The sequence below is a fragment of the Stenella coeruleoalba genome, assembly GCF_951394435.1.
Source record: "Stenella coeruleoalba genome assembly, chromosome: 4".
NCBI classification, from domain to species: Eukaryota; Metazoa; Chordata; class Mammalia; order Artiodactyla; family Delphinidae; genus Stenella; species Stenella coeruleoalba.
Genome location: NC_137149.1, coordinates 35689154 through 35709869, shown reverse-complemented (window position 1 = coordinate 35709869; position 20716 = coordinate 35689154). Strand labels below are relative to the sequence as shown.

At 35.3% G+C, this 20716-nt stretch overlaps 1 protein-coding gene across 1 annotated transcript in view; it reads right to left on the bottom strand.

Annotated features, from left to right (window-relative positions):
* SLC9B1 (solute carrier family 9 member B1) overlaps nucleotides 1-8219 on the bottom strand; it is a gene marked incomplete at both ends in the record, with an annotated part of 47353 nt that extends 39134 nt beyond the window's left edge. The window contains 2 exons of the mRNA XM_079920571.1: nucleotides 5690-5828; nucleotides 8151-8219. Coding sequence (XP_079776697.1) covers nucleotides 5690-5828; nucleotides 8151-8219 — 208 coding nt within the window. The remainder of the gene's footprint in view (nucleotides 1-5689; nucleotides 5829-8150) is intronic.
* Nucleotides 8220-20716: the final 12497 nt, after the last annotated feature.

The following is a 20716-nucleotide window of genomic DNA, read 5'->3' as shown; positions in this document are numbered from 1 at the left end:
AAAGTCATACTGTTGCAAGACCTTTCTATGTTATCTTGATGTGAGCAATGGTTTTCGACAAATGTATACATTTGTCTACATTCATTGAGCTGTGTACACTTAAGATCTTTGTACTTTGTGGTATGTTGACTATAATTCAATAAAGTACTATTAACAACAAAAATTTTAGGAGATGATGGAGAGTTTGGGAAAAAAACAGGAGTATGATACAACCAACAGTGTAAGCACCCCCCGCCCCCCAATTTTGGCAGTTATGGACAAAGCTGCTATAAACATTTGTGTGCAGGTTTTTGTGGGCATAAATTTTTAGCCCATTTGTGTAAATAATATCAAGGAGAGTGACTACTGAATCATATGGTTAGAGTATATTTAGTTTTGTAAGAAACTGCCAAACTGTCTTCCAAATTGGCTGTACTATTTTGTATTCTTAGCAGCAATGAATGAGAGTTCCTGTTGCTCCAAATCTTCACCAGCATCTGGTGTCAGTGTTTGGGACTTCTGGCCATTCTAATGGATATGCAGTGGTACTTTGTTGTTTTAATTTGCAATTCCCTAATGACATATGATGTTGAGAACATTTTTATATGCTTATTTGCCATCTGTATATTTTCTTCAGTGAAGTGCCTTTTAAGGTCTTTTGCCCATTTTTAATCAGGTTGTCTGTTTTCTTATTGTTGAGTTCTAAAAGTTCTTGGTATATTTTGGATAGTTCTTTATCAGTTGTGTGTTTTGTAAAAGTTTCTCCCAGTTTGTGGCTTGTGTGCTCATTCTCTTGACATTGTCTTTCACAGAGTGGAAGTTTTTAATGTTAAATAAGTTCAGCTAATCAATTATTTCTTTCATGGATTGTGCCTTCCCTGTTTTGTTTTGTTTTTAAGTAATCACCATAACTAAGGTCATCTAGATTTTCTCCTATGTTAACTTCTATGAGTTTCACAGTTTTGCATTTTACACTTAGGTCTATGTTCCACTTTGAGTTAATTTTTATGAAGGGCATAAGGTCTGATCTAGATTAATTTGTTTTGCATGTGTATATCCAGTAGATCTAGCACCAGACTACCTTTCTTCCATTGGGTTGCCTTTGCTCCTTTGTCAAAGCTCAGCTGACTATGTTTATCTATTTCTGAGCTCTCTATTCTGTTCCATTAATATATTTACATCCTGTTCACCAAATTATACTCTCTTGATTATTGTAGGTTTATAGTAAGTCTTGTAGGGGAGTAGTGTCAGTTCTTCAATTTTGAATTTTTCTCCTTCAATATTGTGTTAGTTATTCTTGGTCTTTGCAATATCTATATAAACTTTAGAATGAATTTGTCGACACCATGAAACAACATGTGGGGATTTTAATTGGAGTTGCATTGAATCTATAGATCGAGTTGAGATGAACTAATTTCTTGACAATATTGAGTCTTCCATGAACGTGTAAAATCTATACACTTATTTAGTTTTTAAATTTCTTTCTTCAGGATTTTGCAGTTTTCCTCATGTAGATATTGTACATATTTTGTTAGATTTATATGAAGGTATTTCATTTGGGGAGTACTAGTGCAAATGGTGATACGTTTTTCATTTCAAATTCCATTTGTTCATTGTTGGTAAATAGGAGAAAAAACCCTGACTTTTGTATACTAACCTTGTATCCTGCAACCTTATTATACTCACTTTTTAGTTGTTGCAGGAGATTTTTTCCCCTAGATTCTTTAGATTTTCTACATAGACAATCATGTCATGTGTGAATAAAGGCAGTTTTATATCTTCTTTCCCGGTCTGTATGCCTTTTATACCCTTTTCTTGTCTTACTATATTAGCTAGGACTTCCAGTACAATATTGAAAAGGAGCGGCGAGAGAGGGCATCATGTTCTTGTCCCTGATCTTACTGGGAAAGCTATTCCCTCACAATTAAGTATGATGGCAGCTATAGATTTTTAATTGATGTTCTTTGTCAAGTTGACAAAGAACTTGTAATTTGCTGAAGTTTTTATCATGAATGAGTATTGGATTTTGTCAAATGCTTTTCCTGCATCTGTTGATATAATCATGTGATTTTTCTTCTTTAGTTTGTTGATGTGATGGAATACATTAATTCATTTTCAAATGTGAGCCAACCTTGCATATCAAGGATAAATCCCACAAGGTTGTAAAGTATACTTCTTTTTATATGTTGTTGAGTTCTATTTGCTAATATAGAGAATTACAACAAATTGAGAATTTCTGCATCTATGTTCATCAGAGATATTGGTTCGTTTTCCCCTTCTAATGTCTCTAGTTTTGGTATGAAAGTAATACTAGACTCATAAAATGAGTTGGCAGGCTTCCCTCTGCTTCTATCTTCTGGAAGAGATTGTAGAAAATCGGTATAATTTCTTTCTTAAATAGTTAGTAGAATTCACAAGTGAAATCATCTGAGTCTGATACTTTCTGTTTTGGGAGGTTATTAATGGTTGATTCAATTTCTTTTACTGGTATAGTCTTATTCAGGTTATCTATTTCTTCTTGTGTGCATTTTGGTAGATTGGGTCTTTCAAGGAATTGGTCCACTTCTTCTAAACTATCAGATTTGTGGACATAGAGTTGTTTATGATGTTCCTTTATTATCATTTTAATGCCCATGGAATCTGTAGTGATGTTCCCGCTCTCATTTCTGATATGTGATTTATGTTTTCTTTTTTCTTAGTTAGCCTAGCTGGAGGCAATCAATTTTACTGATCTTTTCAAAGAACAAGCCTTTGGTTTCATTGATTTTCTCTATTTCTTGTTTTCAATTTTATTGATATCTGCTCTAATTTTTATTATTTCTTTTCCTTTGCTTACTTTGAATTTATTTTGCTTCTTTTTCTAGTTTCCTAAGGTGGAAGCTTGGATAACTGACTTTATACCTTTCTTCTTTTCTCATATATGCATTCAATGCTATAATTTTCCCTCTAAGTGCTGCTTTCAGTGCATCTCACAAACTTTGATAGCTTGTATTTTCATTTGATTCAAAATATTTAAAAATGTCTCTTGAGGTTTCTTTTTTGACCCATGTGTATTTACAAGTATATTGTTTAATCTCCAAGTATTCTGGGATTTTCTAGCTGCCTTTCTGTTAATAAATCATACTTTTAAGTCCATTGTGGTCTGAAAGTTTATGTTGACAAATCCCCAAGCTCAGATTCTTTCCTCAGTGCATAGTCTCCTAATGAACCCATTGAAGGCATTCATTTCTGTTACAGTGTTTTTGATTTCTAGAGTTTCCATCTCTCTGTTTACATTACCCATCTGTTCTTACATGTTGTTTACCTTTCCACTGGAGTCTTTAGTATATTAGAGCTGTTTTAAATTCATGGTCTCATAATTCCAACTCCCTTGCCATATCTGGGTCTGGTTCTGATGCTTTCTCTGTCTCTTCAAAACGTGTTTTGTGCCTTTTAATACATTTTATATATTTTTGTTTAAAGGGGAACATGATGTGCTGGTAAAAGGACCTATGGTAATGTGAAGGTAAGTTGTAGGGGAAGAAGAAGAGTTCTATAGTCCTATGATTAGGCCTCAGTCTTTTAGTGAGCCTGTATGTAAATTTCACAAGTTCTTTTCAGGGTTTTTTTTCTTTTTTCACCCCCTTAGGTTGTATGGTATGGCTAGAGAGGGCTGGAGTTGGGTATTTCTCTTCTCCTTAGTTGGTTAGGCTAATAAAGTCCCCACAGGTTATACTCTGATATTACAGTTTCTCTTGAAGGCAGGTTTTATTAAGAACAGGATCTCTGTTGTATTTCACAGTGGTTACCGTTTCTCTCTCCCTGACAGATGGCTCTTGGAGGTACAACTCACAAAAGGATGTCCCCCAACACCATGACTGGGCTCCTACTATAGTTTTTAACTCTCAGACTTGCCCACACTGAGCTTCCAGCTAATTGACAAATTTCCTACCCTCACTATTGGTTCCCGCAGAGGTTTCTGCTCTAACTTATGATTCTCTGTATCAACCTGTCTCTAATTTGGGGGGCAGTAATTTGCCCTGTGACCTCACTTCTTTGACGGAACTAAGAAGAGTTGATGATTTTTCAGTTTGTTCAGCTCTTTATTTGTTGCAAGGATGGAGTGATGATGCTGGATCAGAAACTGGAATTGTCTGGGATATTATTTTTGAGCTCTAAACTACCAAGACTGCTTACTTTATGAAACTAGTGGTAAGATTTTAATGGAGAAATTTGGTTCCAAGATTATTTGAAAATCATAGTTGGATGTATAATAAAGCTACCCTTTCATTTATTTAAAGGAAAAATAATGGAAATAAGTTAGTACCTTTATTCAAAGTAAACTAAAAAGAAACAAAAAGGAGCAATAGCCTAAAACCTAAACTTATTGCCCTAGAGTATCCATTTCTTTGTGATTAGGGAAGCCAACCTCCAAGTAAGATATAAACAGTGTGATTAAAAGTGATGAGACTGATTTCTACATGTGGTTGAAAGTTTAGATTTCTTATTTAATTTAACCTGTGTGCACTGCAGGATTGCTGAATTAAACATGACTTGTTGACAAACCGCAGCTCTATTTCTTTCTATTATCCAGAGTATACACTCTTTTAAGAGTTTGTTTAGTTTGAAAATAGGGTGTGTATGTGAGAGGGAGAGAGAGAGACAGATTGAAAAAGAGAGTACAAGAATATAGACCCCAAAGATAGAAACATGAAGCTCCTTTTTCCTATGAATTTCTCTAAATTTGCAAAATCAAAAATGAAGGAAAACAAAGGGGGAAACCAGTTATAAGTATCAAAGTTTGTTGTTATAAAACTCCTCAACTAGTTCCTGAGCAAACCACAGTCCTCAACCTCAATGGATAATCTTTGGTGACCAATACATTTCCCTCTCTTCCACATGCACCGGCCCTACTTCTAACAACTGCTGTATAGAAACTGCCCCCTAAATAAAGTCATGGGGATGTGTATGTGAGACCTATGTGCAGAAAGGAGTCCAGTCACTTACATTGGCAGATGTTCAAGTTTACTTTAGATTCAGGGACTTAAGAATACTGATTTTAATTAAAAAGCAACTTTTCCTAAATGAATTTACTACATCAATTAATAAAATTTTCAGTTTAAAGTTAGCAAGCAGCAAAGAAAAACAATGTAAACTTCAAATACTAATCCTTCATCATATTTTAATCTAATTTTTGTTTTCTGTGAGATCTGTACTTCTAGAGGTCAAACGCTCTCTCGCTCTCTCTCAAGTTTAATCATATAGAAATCTAGGGAAAAAAACCTTCTATAAATATTTGGTGACAATGAGATGCTTTAAAATTTTAGTGGGAAAGCAAGTTCTACACAACTCTTTAAGACAGCATAAAATTTGGGGCTTAATTTAAATAAGAACCTTAATATTGGCAGAAATATAATGTTCCTTCTAGCTACTTAAAACTAAATGTCAAAAGTAGGTTTTAAATAAAAATCTTTCTATCACTTCTGTTTCTAATTTCCAAAATTTAACATAAAAAGTCATGAAAAACATTAAAATATAGATCTGTTAAGCAATTATTATTTTTGACAGATTTAAGGAACTATTTCTTCTTTGTCCACATATTGCTTGTAAACAGGGCTGCTCATCTGATCTGGAGTGTATAGATTAAGCAGTGTCTTTGTTGGCTTGTATTTTAATACTTATCAAATATATTTCTCATTTTCTATCCATTTACATATCTTATTTCACATACCATTTGTAATAGTTTCATTCAGTGTTCCTTGTGGAGGACAAGAACACTTCTTTTCCATCTGTGGTTTTGTTTCCTCTGTTTTTGACAAGACAGTTTCCTTAGTTTCTTCATGTTCATTAGTATCACTAGCTTTGAGGATCTGAAGTAAAAACAAGAAAGTCTTTTAAGAAATATACTTGTACAATTTTATGAATGTAAGAGACAACCAAATTTCATAATTAAATTCATATTATTACTGTGAACATGGAGAATTATACATACAAAATAATATTCATGCTCTATATCAATAGGTATTTGGGGAGGTAACAACAGTGTATTTTGTAGGGCACCTTGATTTAGCCTTTTGTAGACCTGCCTCCCTGCCATATTCATTTGTGATTTATGTATACTGAATAAGTACGCCTATAGTGCAGGCAGAATAATTAAAACTGTCCCTACTTAGTCTAACTCCCAAACATCATTCAGCAAAACTTTTGTAGAATTAAAATGCAACTAAATTGGAAAGGAGGTGAAATATAATTTAACTTGGATTCATTTCATTTGAAAAATTATATAACAAAGAAAAATGAGAAGAAAACAGATCACGCTTTCAGAAATTCAATGTTCATGCTTTTTCCACTACTATTTATAGATAACATATTTAGATGGTTTATGGGTATACCTCAATCTTCCAGTATTTAATGGTAATTAGTCTAATAATGAAACTGCTGATTTAGGAGGGAAAAAGACACCTTTAGTTTGTGAGAATATTGAAAGGCTTCTCCCAAGGTAAAAACCAAACCAAAACAAAAGATTAAAAAGAAACAGAACAGAATAGTTAACCATGGAATAGCGATATTCAAACATCCTTGCTGTTATCATGATGCATGTGTGTGTGCGTACGCATGTACGTGTGTGGACATGCAGGCCAATGCTTTGAGTGTATTGATAATATTTTTGAGTGCAGTGGAGAGAGAACATCACATTGTCACAAGAAATGGTAACAAAGGCTAGAGAGCTTGGACAGAATAAGGAAAGGAAGAGGAAGCATTTAATGACTAGGGAGACAGAGGCACCATAGAAGCTGGTGTAAACAAATTATGTAGCTCTTTAAAATCAAAGTTCTTTAAACCGGATCATGATTAATCTGTTGGAGTTCTGATATAGAGACCTTTTTCTGGAAAGTCTGTCACTATACAAAAGGTTCAGGGTAAAGACACAAAGGTGAGTTTTGATTAGGGTGGGTGAAAGGTCATATACAATAAAACCATATTATTTTAAGTTTTATTATTTCAGAATTTATAATAAATTTACATAGAGTAAGATGAAGTCTTTACAGATAAAGTAATTAGGATCAATGGTGAATATTTTAAACATTTTTTAAAAAGGACTTTTTTGGCCCTTAAGAACTGTAGAAACCTCTATTTAAAAAATAAACAATTTAGGGGCCTCCCTGGTGGCACAGTGGTTGGGAGTCCGTCTACCGATGCAGGAGGTGCGGGTTCGTACCCGGGTCCGGGAGGATCCCGCATGCCGCAGAGCGGCTGGGCCCGTGAGCCGTGGCCGCTGGGCCTGCTTGTCCAGAGCCTGTGCTCCGCAGCGGGAGAGGCCACGGCATTGGGAGGCCCGTGTACCGCAAAAAAAAAGAGAAAAAATAATAAAAATAAACAATTTATAATTCTAATTATGAGCAATTAATATTTAGTAAAACTAGGTCAACAAAAGGTCTAATGACTTACTCTACATACTTGCAAAAATAAAAACCTGGGTCTCCTTCGAATGTACAGCACATTTTAATTAATTTAGATTTTTCTTTACCTCTTTTACTCTAAACTACTAACTTTATTCTGGACATGGCAAGAAATAGTAAGCCAAATTTTCATTATTCCTAAAATCTGCCTCTTTGGTTCCAAAATAATCTATAGTCACCCCTTCCATGTTTTCATTCCTTTTGCCCATTCTTGGGACATATTAAAACTAGCTATTTTAAAATGACCACGTTTGTTTTTTTTTTTTAGCCTGAATCATTTATTTTTTAAATACCCAGGTAACACATGATCATGCTAGAAAAACAAAAAATATAGATAAGCAGAAAAAAATAAAGTCATTCCAAATCCCACTATTCAGAGTTAACCATTGCTAACATATTGATATATATTTATCTAGAAATGTGTGCATGTATGTAAAAGAGAGAGGGAGACTGAGAAAGGGAGAGAGAGTATGTGTGTTATTTATTAATAAAAATGTAAATATACTAGTGTTCCATAATCTGCTTTTTTACTTAACAATATGTCATGGATATCTTTCACATTCAATAAGTATAGGGCTATGAATTCATTTTCTATGGTTTCATAGTATAAAATGACCACTTCTCACTTTTAAACCAAACATATATAAAAACCTATTAAGTAAACTTCAAAAATAAATTTTAACATCAGATTGTTTTCATGTCATATGTTACAATATAGTTTTAATTTTTTACCTGAGGAGTTGTAGATGATTGGATGTTTTTATCCTCCAAATGTTCATTTTTTGGATCTGTGGCATACATGCTAATGTTTAAAAGTAATTTGAAAGAAAAAAAGAAAGAAGGACTATAAATCCATCTGAAAACAAACACAGTTAAGTGGGATTAATTTTTAAATAATTTTTTAGCATAAAGTTTCACCACAGTCAAGTCAGATATCTTTATAGTAAAAATAGTCCAAATATTCATTTTAAAGTTATTAACCAAAGTCATGTGCATAAATTTTAAAAATCATTATCACAAAACAATTTAATACTTCTCAGTAGTTCATAATCCTGGGCCATATATTAAAAGCATATATCAGAAAACTTAGTTCTTTATTTCATGCACTGAAATAATATGTTTGAGCTAATTTCCATCATTGATTTACTCTAGTCAGTCAACTCCTGAATAAGAGACTCCAAAAAAATTTTAAATGAAATGTGATCAACTACATTAAAACATACATCTTATAAGCATGCTGTCTTTATACATGGTCCATTAGAAAGGTCTGTGGGTTCAACATTAAGCAAAATAAAATAGGTTTTATTTTGAATAAGAATGAACTAGGAAAAAACAGTGAACTAGAACCATATCAAGAGGAGAATTAGTTCTGGAAACATTTATTTTAAAATATCTGTTGTTTCTACCTTCTCTGTGATCTTTGCTGCCTTTGAGTAGAGGGAGAGTATCTTTGCCTTAAAAATATCTTTCAATTCTTGAGTTACTCTTGAAGACAAAAAGATTTCAAGTTTTAATTTTTAAGTACTTGATAATAATGTGCTTCAAGTATCTATATATATATTTTAAAGGCAAGCAATTTTAATAATGAAAGTTTTTAATGAAAAGGTACATTAACATCTGAGTACCTACCATATGCTGGGTGCTTACATATATTGTCTCACTTTACGAAGTAAAATATTACTGTGTAAAATCCTATAAGGAATCATAACTGAATTTATGATATTAAAACAGAAAATAACAGTTGTTTTTTAAAATTTGATGAAAAAATGAGATCTCTAAGTCCTTTTAAAGTAAAACTCCATGTTAGTTAAAGGGAATATCAGAATTATTAGAATGACTACCTGTTAGCTGTTAGACCAGTAGCTAAGTGTTAGTAAGCCCTATGAACGAGGAATGTGGGTGAATCACGTAAGTTGTTTCAGGTTCTCAAGGGACAGGCTGAGGGTTAGCACCATTAAAAAATCTGAACTCCAGTACACAAGAGTCAGGGCACAAAGTTCACCCACTCAGTAAGTTCTGAATGCCTACTCTTCTGGACTCTGAAGATAAAAGCAGCAAAACAAAATGGGAATATAGGTTTCTACTCTCATGGAGCTTATATTCTTGTAGGGGGGAAGGGAAAGACAATAAACAATATTTTCAGACTGCAATTAAATACTGAAGAAAATAAACCAGCATGTCACAGTGGTCAAGGGGACATTTCAACTGTGACTTGAATGAGGACAAATTGTGAGTCATAACTAGGCAGATGGACTAGGGGCATGCAAACATAACATCAAGAATCATACAAGGGGCTTCCCTGGTGGCACAGTGGTTGGGAGTCCGCCTGCCGATGCAGGGGACACGGGTTCGTGCCCCGGTCCGGGAAGATCCCACATGCCGCGGAGCGGCTGGGCCCGTGAGCCATGGCCGCTGAGCCTGCGCGTCCGGAGCTTGTGCTTCGCAACGGGAGAGGCCACAACAGTGAGGGGCCCGTGTACCGCAAAAAAAAAAAAGAATCATACAAGGAGAGATATCAAGAAACCAGGCAGCTTATTTTAAGATCTGCAACGATGTCATGATTAGGATGGCAGGACTTGGGATACAGGGGAGCAAACAGTGCATTAGAGCTTGAAAACCTAGATAAGGGGTCTGAATAATAAATTTAATAGGTTAGGAGCTATAAGAGAAGCTTGATACTGTGTCAAGCAATATTTGTGCCTGGCAATTACTCAAAACTCTCTTTACATATTTGCCAAAAGTGGAATTGGTAGGTGGTAACTACCAATTAGCATAGTAACTAAAAGCAAGAACTTTGAAGCCGAGATAGAAGTGATTTATTTCCCTAGGCCTCGATTTCCTTATCTGTAAAATAATGATATAATATTGCTTAATTTATTGGTTATTGTGAGGATTAAATGATATAATAACAGCTGACACAACTTGGACTGTTAAACACTTAACAGGAATTATCTCATTCGATTCTCACAACTCTATGAATTATTTACTATTATTATCCTTATTTTACAGATGTTGAAGCTGAGACCCAGGAATTTTAAGTAATTTTCCCAAAGTCACACAGCTGGCAAGTAGCATAGTTGGAACTTGAACCAAATACTCTTTAGTATTATTCAAATTCTTATTAACCTTGGCATCATCTGTCTTTTTCCTTTTAGTTATTCTGGCGATACTGCATTATGGATTTAAGTTGCATTTTCTTGATGACTAATATATTTCATATATTTATTGGCCATTTAAATAGTTTTTTTAGTAAAGTATCTGTTTAACTCTCTTGCCCATTAAAAAAATGTATTGCCTGTATTGTTCTAATTGATTGGTTGGGAGTTCTTTATCTATTCTAGAATGGATCTTTTCTTGAATATATAAATAGCCAATATCATCTCCTACTCTGTGGCTTGCATTTTCACTCTGATGATGTCTTTGAATGAACAGAAGGTTTTACTTTAATATAGTCCAATTTGTTCTCTTCTTCCTTTATGGCTGGAGTTTTTATTGTTTTAGAAATCTTTGCCAACCCTGAGATCATAAAGATATCTCTTTACATATTCTTCTGGAAGCATTAGTGTTTTGCCTTTTACATTTAAGTCTATGATCCATCTGGAATTGATTTTTATGTATAGTGTGAGAAAAAGATAAAAATTGATTTTTTTCCCATATGATATCTAATTGACTCAGCACCATTAATTTAAAAAGACCATCCTTTACCCATTGCACTTCAGGGTCACCTTTGTTGTAAATAAGGTGACCATATATATGTGAATTTATTTTTGGATTCTGTTCTGGTCCACTGGCCTATTTTTCTATCCTTATGCCAACACTACATTAGTGCTTATATAATAGGTGTTGATAGAGTTGGACTGACTCTTTGGCTTTTTGTATTTCCATATGAATTTTAGAATCAAGTTGTCAATTCACAAATATACACACACATACACACACACACACAAAACCTGCTGGAATTTTGTCTGAAATTGTACTGAATCTACAGATCAGTTTGGGGAGAACGTGATATCTTAATAGTATGTCAGTCCTTGAACACTGTATATCCTTCCACTTATTTAGATTTTCTTTATTTTAATAACGTTTTGTAAAACTCTAAACTGAATTTAGAGGTATTGCACATCTTTCATTAGGCTTATTTCTAGGTAGGCTTATTTCTAGGCATTGATGCTTTTCTGGATGTTACCAAAATAGTATCATTTTAAAAATTCATTATTTGTTTTTGCTGATATACAGAAATACAAGTAATTTTTGTTTATTTATTTTATATGCAGGCCTTAATAAGTTCACTTTATTCTAATAGTCTGTAGATTCTTTTGGATTTTCTAAGTATACAAGTAAGTATACAAGTTTTATTTATGCATTTAATCTCCTTTTCTTTCTTTACTGCACTGGTTGTAACCTGTCTTTATAGTTGCTCAATATCCTTGATGACCTCGGTATTGTCCATTTTCAGTATTTCTTTTACTATAGATCTGTTGACAATAAACCCTTTCATTATTTATTTGTCTGAAATGTGCTAATTTCACCTTCACTTTTGAAGGGTATTCTCACTGGATACAGAATTCTAGTCTAGAAGTTATTTTCTGTAAGCATTTAAAAAATGTTCCATTGCATTCTGGCTCCCATAATTTCTGTTAAGAATTTAATTATCATTCTTACCATGACTCCTTCGAAGATAATATATTTTCCCTCTCTTTGACTGATATTATAGTTACTAAAAAAATTTTCTTTTGATAAAATATGCATGACATAAAATTCACCACTTTAAAGTGTGCATTTCAGTGGTATTAAGTGCATTCACATTGTTAAGCTACCATCACCACCGCCCATCTCCAGAACTTTTTCATCATCCCAAACTGAAACTCTGTATCCATTAAACAATAACTCTCTATTCTCCCCTCCTGAAACCCCCTGGTAACCACCATTCTACCTTCTGTCTCTATGATTTGACTACCCCAGGTACCTCATATAAATGGAATCATACAATATTTGTCCTTTTGCATCTGGCCTATTTCACTTAGTATAATGTCTCCAAAATTCATCCATTTTGTAACATGTATCAGAATTTCCTTCCTTTTTAAGGCTGAATAATATTCCATTGATGTATATACCATATTTTGTTTACCCCCTTCATCTGTCTCTTTTTTTTTAGTGGTTCACTATTAATAATTTAATGATTAAGTGAGATAATCCAAATAAAATATTCAGCATAGTCCCAAGCATATGGTAAGCACTCCATAATGGTAACATACTCAGAAAGGAAAACAGAGTTGCTTAGCTAGTTAAAGGTAGAGAAGTCAGGAGGTCTAACCCCTGGTTGAGTGGCTTCCTTATGATTTAGATTCCCATCCAATATGTGGCATGGAGAATTCAAATGGAGAAAAGTGGTCAGTTGCAGGAAAGAATGCTGATTCTTTTATTTTTTATTTTGCTTAGAACAAGTTAGAGATTGTAAGATTATAAGCTGGTAACATACTATAGTGTTCATTTACAATTTATTTTCTATTCAGAACACATCTTGTTATTTATGTTTTTCAGATAGTTGTTGAAATCCAACAATGCTCTGGAGCAATCTGCACGGTAAACATTTCTTTTAGGATTATCGCCTTTCTCTGTGCGCCCTTTTCCTCTTTTGCTTGTAACTTGTGCATTGTCCACTAGATGGCAATACACCAACATAAAATGCAAAGGAAACCGCCATACTGTAGCATCTTATTTACTCGATTTAGTGGGAGATGATCGTTTTCCTGGAAAATTCGCCTGCAAGTAGTGGGTTAGGACTACATCCATGCTTCCTATTGTGGAATTAATTAAAACCAGTGCTGATGAATGAACAGATGCTGAATGAATAAGTACAATCATATATTTAGTGCTTACAATGTACCAGACCCCAAGATAGGTACTACATACGTGGTATGTGTCTGCTTTCCTCATATCACCACCCACCTCCCCCCATTGAACAGATGAGGACTCTGAGGACTGGAGGGTCAGTGGCTTTCCCAGGGTCATACAACTAGAGAGAGATGAAGCCAGGACTGCTCAGTGGCAGGGGAAGATGATGAGTTTGAAGCCACTGGTCACATCCAAGTACCAGAATGCAATGGAATCATGGAATTCTACCTTAGGACTGGGCAAAAGCTATGAATTTAATCCCTTCGTTTGTTGATGGACATTTGGGTTGTTTTCACCTTTGGGGCTATTGTGAATAATGCTGCTGTAAACATGGATGTACAAATAACTGTTCAAAGTCTGCTTTCAATTCTCATGCATATGTACAAAGGAGAAATGCTAGATCATATGGTAATTCTACGTTTAATTTTTTGAGGACCTGCCATACTGTTTTCCACAGTGACTATACCATTTTATATTCACACCAGCCATGCGCAAGGGTTCCAATTTCCCCACACACTTGTTGACACCTGTTATTTTGGTTTTTTGTTAATAGTCATCTTAATGGGTATGAAACGGTATCTCAATGTGGTGTTTTGATTTGCATTTCCCTAATGATTAGTGATGTTGAGAATCTTTTCATGTGTTTATTGGCCATTCATATATCTCCTTTGGAGAAATGCCAATTCAAGTCCTTTGCCCATTTAAAAACTAGATTGTTTTTTGTTGTTGAGTTGTAGGGGTTCTTTAAATACTAGGGCTATTAATCACTTATCTGTTTGCAAATACTTTCTTTCATTCTGTGGGCTGCCTTTCCACTCTGTTGATAGTGTCCTTCCATGTGCAAAAGTTTTTAATTTTGATGTTGTCCAATTCATCTAGTTTTTCTTTTTGCCTGTACTTTGGGTGTAACATTCAAGAAATCATTGCCAAATCCAAAGTCATGAAGCTTTCCCCCTATTTTTTCTTCAAAGACTTTTATAGTTTGAGGTCTTACAATCATAGTCATCTTAACATCTTCGTCTCCTAACTCAAAAATCTGGGTCATCTTTGAACATGTTTCTATTTTCAATTTTCTGTCTTGGTGTGTGGTCATAAAGTATTGTCTAAAAGCTAGCATGGCTAATAATTTTATTGAAAACTTGACATGTATAAGAAATGATACAGTCTCCAAATGTTATCTTCTTCCAGAAAGAAATGTGTGGTGGGGGGGAGTGCTAATCACTTTAAGGAAATCAGAGACTGAGCTCAGTTGAGGTAGATTTGTAACACTCAGTTTTATCTCAATTTGTTCTGGTTCCTAGGGAATAGTTCTCTAGGAATTTTGCCTTAGATGATGCCCCCGACAAATTACGATAACCTCACTTATTTTTCCCAGGTCAGAGATACATTATTTCCCCTTGGTTCACTCCCACTGTCTGTGCTTTTTCCGAGGTCACAAAGGTATAAATAAAGGAGCTGGGGCCCAAATCAGGCAGTTTGGCTCCAGAGCCCACACTCTTAAAACTAAAGTGCTTATAATATATCAGACACTATGTCAGACATAGACAAAGCTCTCACAGGGTTTAGATGCTAACGTTTAGAAAATGGCCATTATAACTTAAATCTGTTTTAAAAAAAAGAGAAAATCTATCAAGTATCTATCTAACTTTTTGGTTTGTCTATTTTAGAAAAGAAAGTATTAAAAATAAGGGCCTTAGGAAAAACTTGAAAATAGGGTGTAAATAATGAATAAGTCAGAGAAGGCTACGATTATTTAGAAATAGCTCATTGGAAATCAATTATAAAGGTGTTAAGATCCCTCTACGGGCCTCTTACCCTCCAACCCCTTTCACTGAGCACTCTGGAACTTCTGCTAGAATTATCAAACTCTCAACCTCTTCAGAGCATTCTCTCAAATTCTGTGTCTTATCTGAAACCAAGCCCTTCCCTTAAGCATACTACTTCCCCTACAGTCCTCTTTCATAATAGCTGTTTACCAAGCCCTTCCCTTAAGCATACTACTTCCCCTACAGTCCTCTTTCATAATAGCTGTTTATTTGCTTACTTCCTTCTGACAACTGCTATTTATATACATTACTTTTTAAAAACCTTGCCTCTTTGAAGCTTGTATAGTTTGGCAATACCGCTTTCTCCCTCTTCCAGTCACTGTTATTTACTGACCTTATCTTGGTTCCTTTCCATTATTCACCAAAGACATGAACAGTTGACTCCCAAGTTTGTAATCCTTCTGAGTCTTAAACATACACTTGGGTAATGCATTTACTACCGTGGCTCCACATATAACCCCTCATTCTCAGTAGATAACCTTACCTCCAACTTCCATTACAAATCTTTCTCTCCCTCTTACATTAAAGGAAGTGTCCTTCCTCCTAAGGCAAGCAGAGCACTTGTACTTTGGATTATATTCCTTCTTGTATTCTCAAGAATTTTATATCATCAATGATCCTTCTCTGCCTGTTATCAACTATTCCTCCTCTCCCACTTCCTTTCAACTAGATCCTTCCCAATGACGTTTAAATGAGTTCATCTTAATAAAAGTTTCCTAGAAACCCACATCCCCATTCAGCTGCTCCTTCCCTTTACTAGTAAACTTTTTGCAGAGTTGGTGGTTCTCACCACAGTCTTCTTTTCCTCACAAACCACTCACTCAGCAATATTTACCACTTGAGGTTCTACTCCTTTCACTCCACAAAGTAATTCTACTTAAGGTCATAAATAATCCACAAGTGGACATATGACATGATGAAACATTCTTTTCACTCTTATTAAACCACTCTCTTACCCCACCCCCCATCTTTCTTCTTATTCCTTTCCTGTCTTCTTTGCAGACTCATTTTCTCTCATCAACTGCTAAAAGTTGGGGGTCAGTAAGGTTCTGCCCTCAATCCTCACTTCAGTTCACTGGTTCAGTGCCCCAATACTCCTTACTGGCTTTAGGATAAAGACAAAAATATTTAACATGGCTGTGTTCAAACTACTACAACAAAGTACCAAATACTGGGTGGCTTATAAACAACAGAAATTTATTCCTCACAGTTCTGGAAACTGGATGTCCCAAGATCAGCGTCCCAGCATGGTTGGTGAAGGCCCTCTTTTGGGTTGCAGACTGCTGACTTCTCATTGTATCCTCATATGACAAAGAGACAGCTAGAGAGCTCTCTGGAGTCCCTTTTATAAGGGTACTAATCCCTTTTATAAGGACTCTACCATCATGATCTAATTATCTTCCAAAGGTCCCACCTCCTAATACCATCATTTTGGGGATTAAGATATCAACATATGAATAAACATCCAGTTAATTGCAATGATAATCCTACAGGATTCTGCACAATGTAGTCCATGGGTCTCTCTCAAGCCTAATTTCATACCATTCCCCATTCATTTTTTCCATTCCTAGCCACTCTGATGTTCTTACAGGTCCTTGAAATTGCTAGATTCCTTCTGCAGAGCCTTAATACTTGCTTTTCCCTCCAACTGAAATACTCTCCACCAACCTCCCCTTCATTTGGCTAACTCCTTTTTAATCCCTCAGCTCAAGGACCTCAGAGAAATATTTATGACACCACCACTGCCCATAGACTAAGGTCCAGTTTTTTATGTTCTTATAGAATGTTGATCACTTTTTTCAGAGAAGTTATCTCAGTTTGTAGTCATGTATTGATTAGAGTGACTGTTCACTGTGTTTGTCTCATTAGGCTGTAGACTCCATAATAGTGTCCCACAGGTCCTTGAGGCTCTGTGCATTTTAGTTTTCAGTCTTTTTTTCACTCTGTTTTTCAGTGAGAATGATTTCTATTTACCTATCATCAAGTTCATTGATTCTTTCCTAGTTCATTTCCATTCTGCTATTGAGTCCATACAGTGAATGTTTTATTTCAGATACTGTACTTTTTTTTTTTTTTTTTTTTGCGGTACGCGGGCCTTTCACTGTTGTGGCCTCTCCCGTTGCGGAGCACAGGCTCCGGACGCGCAGGCTCAGCAGCCACGGCTCACGGGCCCAGCCGCTCCGCGGCATGTGGGATCTTCCCGGACCGGGGCACGAACCCGTGTCCCCTGCCTCGGCAGGCGAACTCTCAACCACTGCGCCACCAGGGAAGCCCCATTTTTTTTTTTTTAAGACAATGACTAGCTGACATTACTATTTAATTAGGACAATACAAATCTGGACACTACTACTCCAATTCAAATGGACTCTGCCACTATTAAAATTATTATAGTATTTAGTATTTGTTCTCATTAATCTCATTAATAAAAATTGAATTTTTATTCTTTTCAGGTGCCTAGATTTTGTTTCCACAATAAAATGGTAAGGTATTCCACGATTCAGAGCATGTTTTATATTCTTGTCTTTTTCTTAGTACCAAACACAATGGCTTTTCTCACCCATAGAATAGTTACTAACAACTTGTCCAGAATCCAAGGTTTTCCACAACATGGCATCAAACCATCTTGTCAGCTTCCTCTGTATCTCTCTTGACCCTGTATTTCAGTCAAATTAAACTGTTAACTGCTCTCCTATGCATTATTTGTTTTCTCTTATTTGCTTGGAATACCTTCCCACTGCATCTCTTCTTTGCAAATTATAGCTGTTGCTTAAGGGTATTCCAGGAAAAGCTTCCTGCAAGGTATACCCAAAACTGGAAGTCATCTTCCCTTTTGAATTCTCACATCATTCTGTCACTTGCTCTACCTTCCTTCTCCCTCTCTAGCTGTCTATCCTTGGCCTTCTTTACAAGCTTCTTTTCCTTTATCTGTCCCTTAAATGTTGAGGTTCCTTGGGATTCTGCCTTCTGCCCTTTTTTCTTGTCACTCTCTCTATATATTTTTTAAGACATTTATTTTACTCCCAATGACCAATAAGCTGATGAGCCTGGCCTAGAGAAGACCTCTTTCTAACTAGTATATTTACCTAAATATTGAATATCTCTACTTGATCACCTTTATAAGCATCTTAAGCTAAGCTCAGTGTATGTACAACTGAACCCAAGACCTTTCCCCACCAAATCTATTCCTTCTTCAGAGAATTTCCTATCTCAGAGAATGAAGCTACCATCTACCTAGTTGCTCAAATTAGAAACTGAGGAGTCATTCCTTCTCCCCTCTTTTCCTTTCCTGCTGACATCTGGTGAGTTACTAAATCATGATAACACAAGCTCCTAAATATTAAAAAAATTTGCCCACTTTTCTCCATATAAATTGCCACTATCCCAGTCCAGGCCATAAGCACCTTTCCCTCTAAACACTATAATGGTCTTTCCAACTGTTTTCCCCACGTCCAGCCTTGGTACTCCCCCCTGTAATTTCCATAATGCATCTTCTAAAATGTACAGTGATTACAGCAAGTTCCTGCTTAATATTCTTCAATGGCATCCCATAGAAGAGAAACGTCCAAACTCCTCAAACTCAGCTTACAGAGCCCTCTGTTATAAGGGCTAACCTTGTCCCTGTGTATCTCCTCATTCTTCACTTGGCATTCTAAACTTCAACCGTACTAAACTGTAGTTCCTCAAACTTGCCATGCCTCACATCCCCAAGACTTTATACATTCTGTATGTTGCCTCCTCACCCAACACCCCTGCTTTTTTCCCAGCTAATTCTACATAGTTTAAGAAGTCATTCTTGTAGAAGCTCCCTTCAGTATGCATTCTTATTGCAGCATCCACCCCAGTATGGTAAGTGCTTGTTTAACTACCATCATTCTTTTACTTGACAAATATTAATTGAGAGTGCACTATGTAACTAGTACTGTATTCTTTATATAGAATTTAGTCACTATAGGGTATTGTGGAAGCACGTATGGTACATGGGGTCCAAGAAATGCTTCTCAGTGACTCGCATTTCCATTTATTTTCCTGGTAGATTGAATCAGTGCTGATTTCATAATCATTTCTGGGTTCTTTGAATTACCTAACACCATAGATGGTAGATAAATATCTAATCCCATTAACTGTTGGATTTTAAACATATACAAAATGTTCTCACATTGTAAGTGGACTCCAGCCAGCCATTACTTTCTACTTAGCAGAACTTTTCTTTGTTATCACTTTGGATATAATGGAGTGTAAAAAGTGAAGAGGCAAACTACTATAGTGAAAGATATGGGACTTATTGTCAGAACACCATGGTTAGTAATTCTGCCACTTTCTAGGTATGTGCCCTTAGTCAAGACACTTAACCTCTCCAAGTCTCAGTTTTTTCATCTGAAAAAGGTAGTTACAAAATCAAATGAGATAAGAGAAAATAAAAGCATAACATAAAATATAAAGGGGTATCCAAATGCAATTATTATTATTGTTATTAGGGTGACTACAGATCAGGTCTCCCTGTTACTTGTCATCCCAGCTCTATAGGCAACAGGAGTTCCAAATCTCATCCTTCATCTTCCCTTTACTATTTAAAAGGTAGGCTTTTGTACTTTAATAAACACATACTCGTGAAAATGTTTAAAAAAACAAAAACAAAAGACAAATACTATATGATTTCACTTATATGTGGAATCTAAAAAATAAAACAAGCTAGTGAATATAACAAAAAAGAAACAAACTCACAGATAGAGAGAACAAACTAGTGGTTACCAGTGGCGAGAGGGAAGGGGGGCCAGTATAGGGGTGGGAGATTAAGAGGTACAAACTACTATGTATAAAATAAATAAGCTACAGAAATATATTGTACTGCACAGGAAATACAGCCAATATTTTACAATAGCTATAAATAGAGTATAACCTTTAAAAATTGTGACTCACTATGTTGTACACCTGAAGCTTATGTAATATTGTATATCAACTATACCTCACTTAAAAAAAAAGTCAGATAACAAGTGTTGACAAGGATTTGGAGAAATGGGACCCTCATATACTGCTGGTGATAATGTAACATGGTACAGCCACTTTGGAAAACAGGCTGACAGATTCTCAAATGATTTAACATAGTTACCATATGACCCAGCAATTCTACTCTTAAGTATATTCTCAAGAAAACATATGTCCACACAGAAATTTGTACACAAATATTTATAGTAGCATTATTCATAATAGCCAAAACGTGGAAACAACCCAAATATTCATCAACGGATGAATGGATAAGCAAAATGTGGTATATCCATACAATGGAATATTATTCAGCCATAAAAAGAATGAAGTACTGATACATGCTGTGATAAACCTTGAAAACATAATGCTAAGTGAAAAAAGTCAATCACAAAAGATCACATACTATATGCTTCCATTTATGTGAAAGTACAGTATAGGGAAATCTATAGAGACAGAAAGTAGATTAGTGGCTGCTTAGGGTAAGGGGTGGGGAGGACATAAGGGTGTTAGCTCCAAGGTATGGGGTTTCTTTTTGAGGTGATGAAAATATTCTAAAACTGTAGTGATGGTTATATATATCTGTGAATACACCAA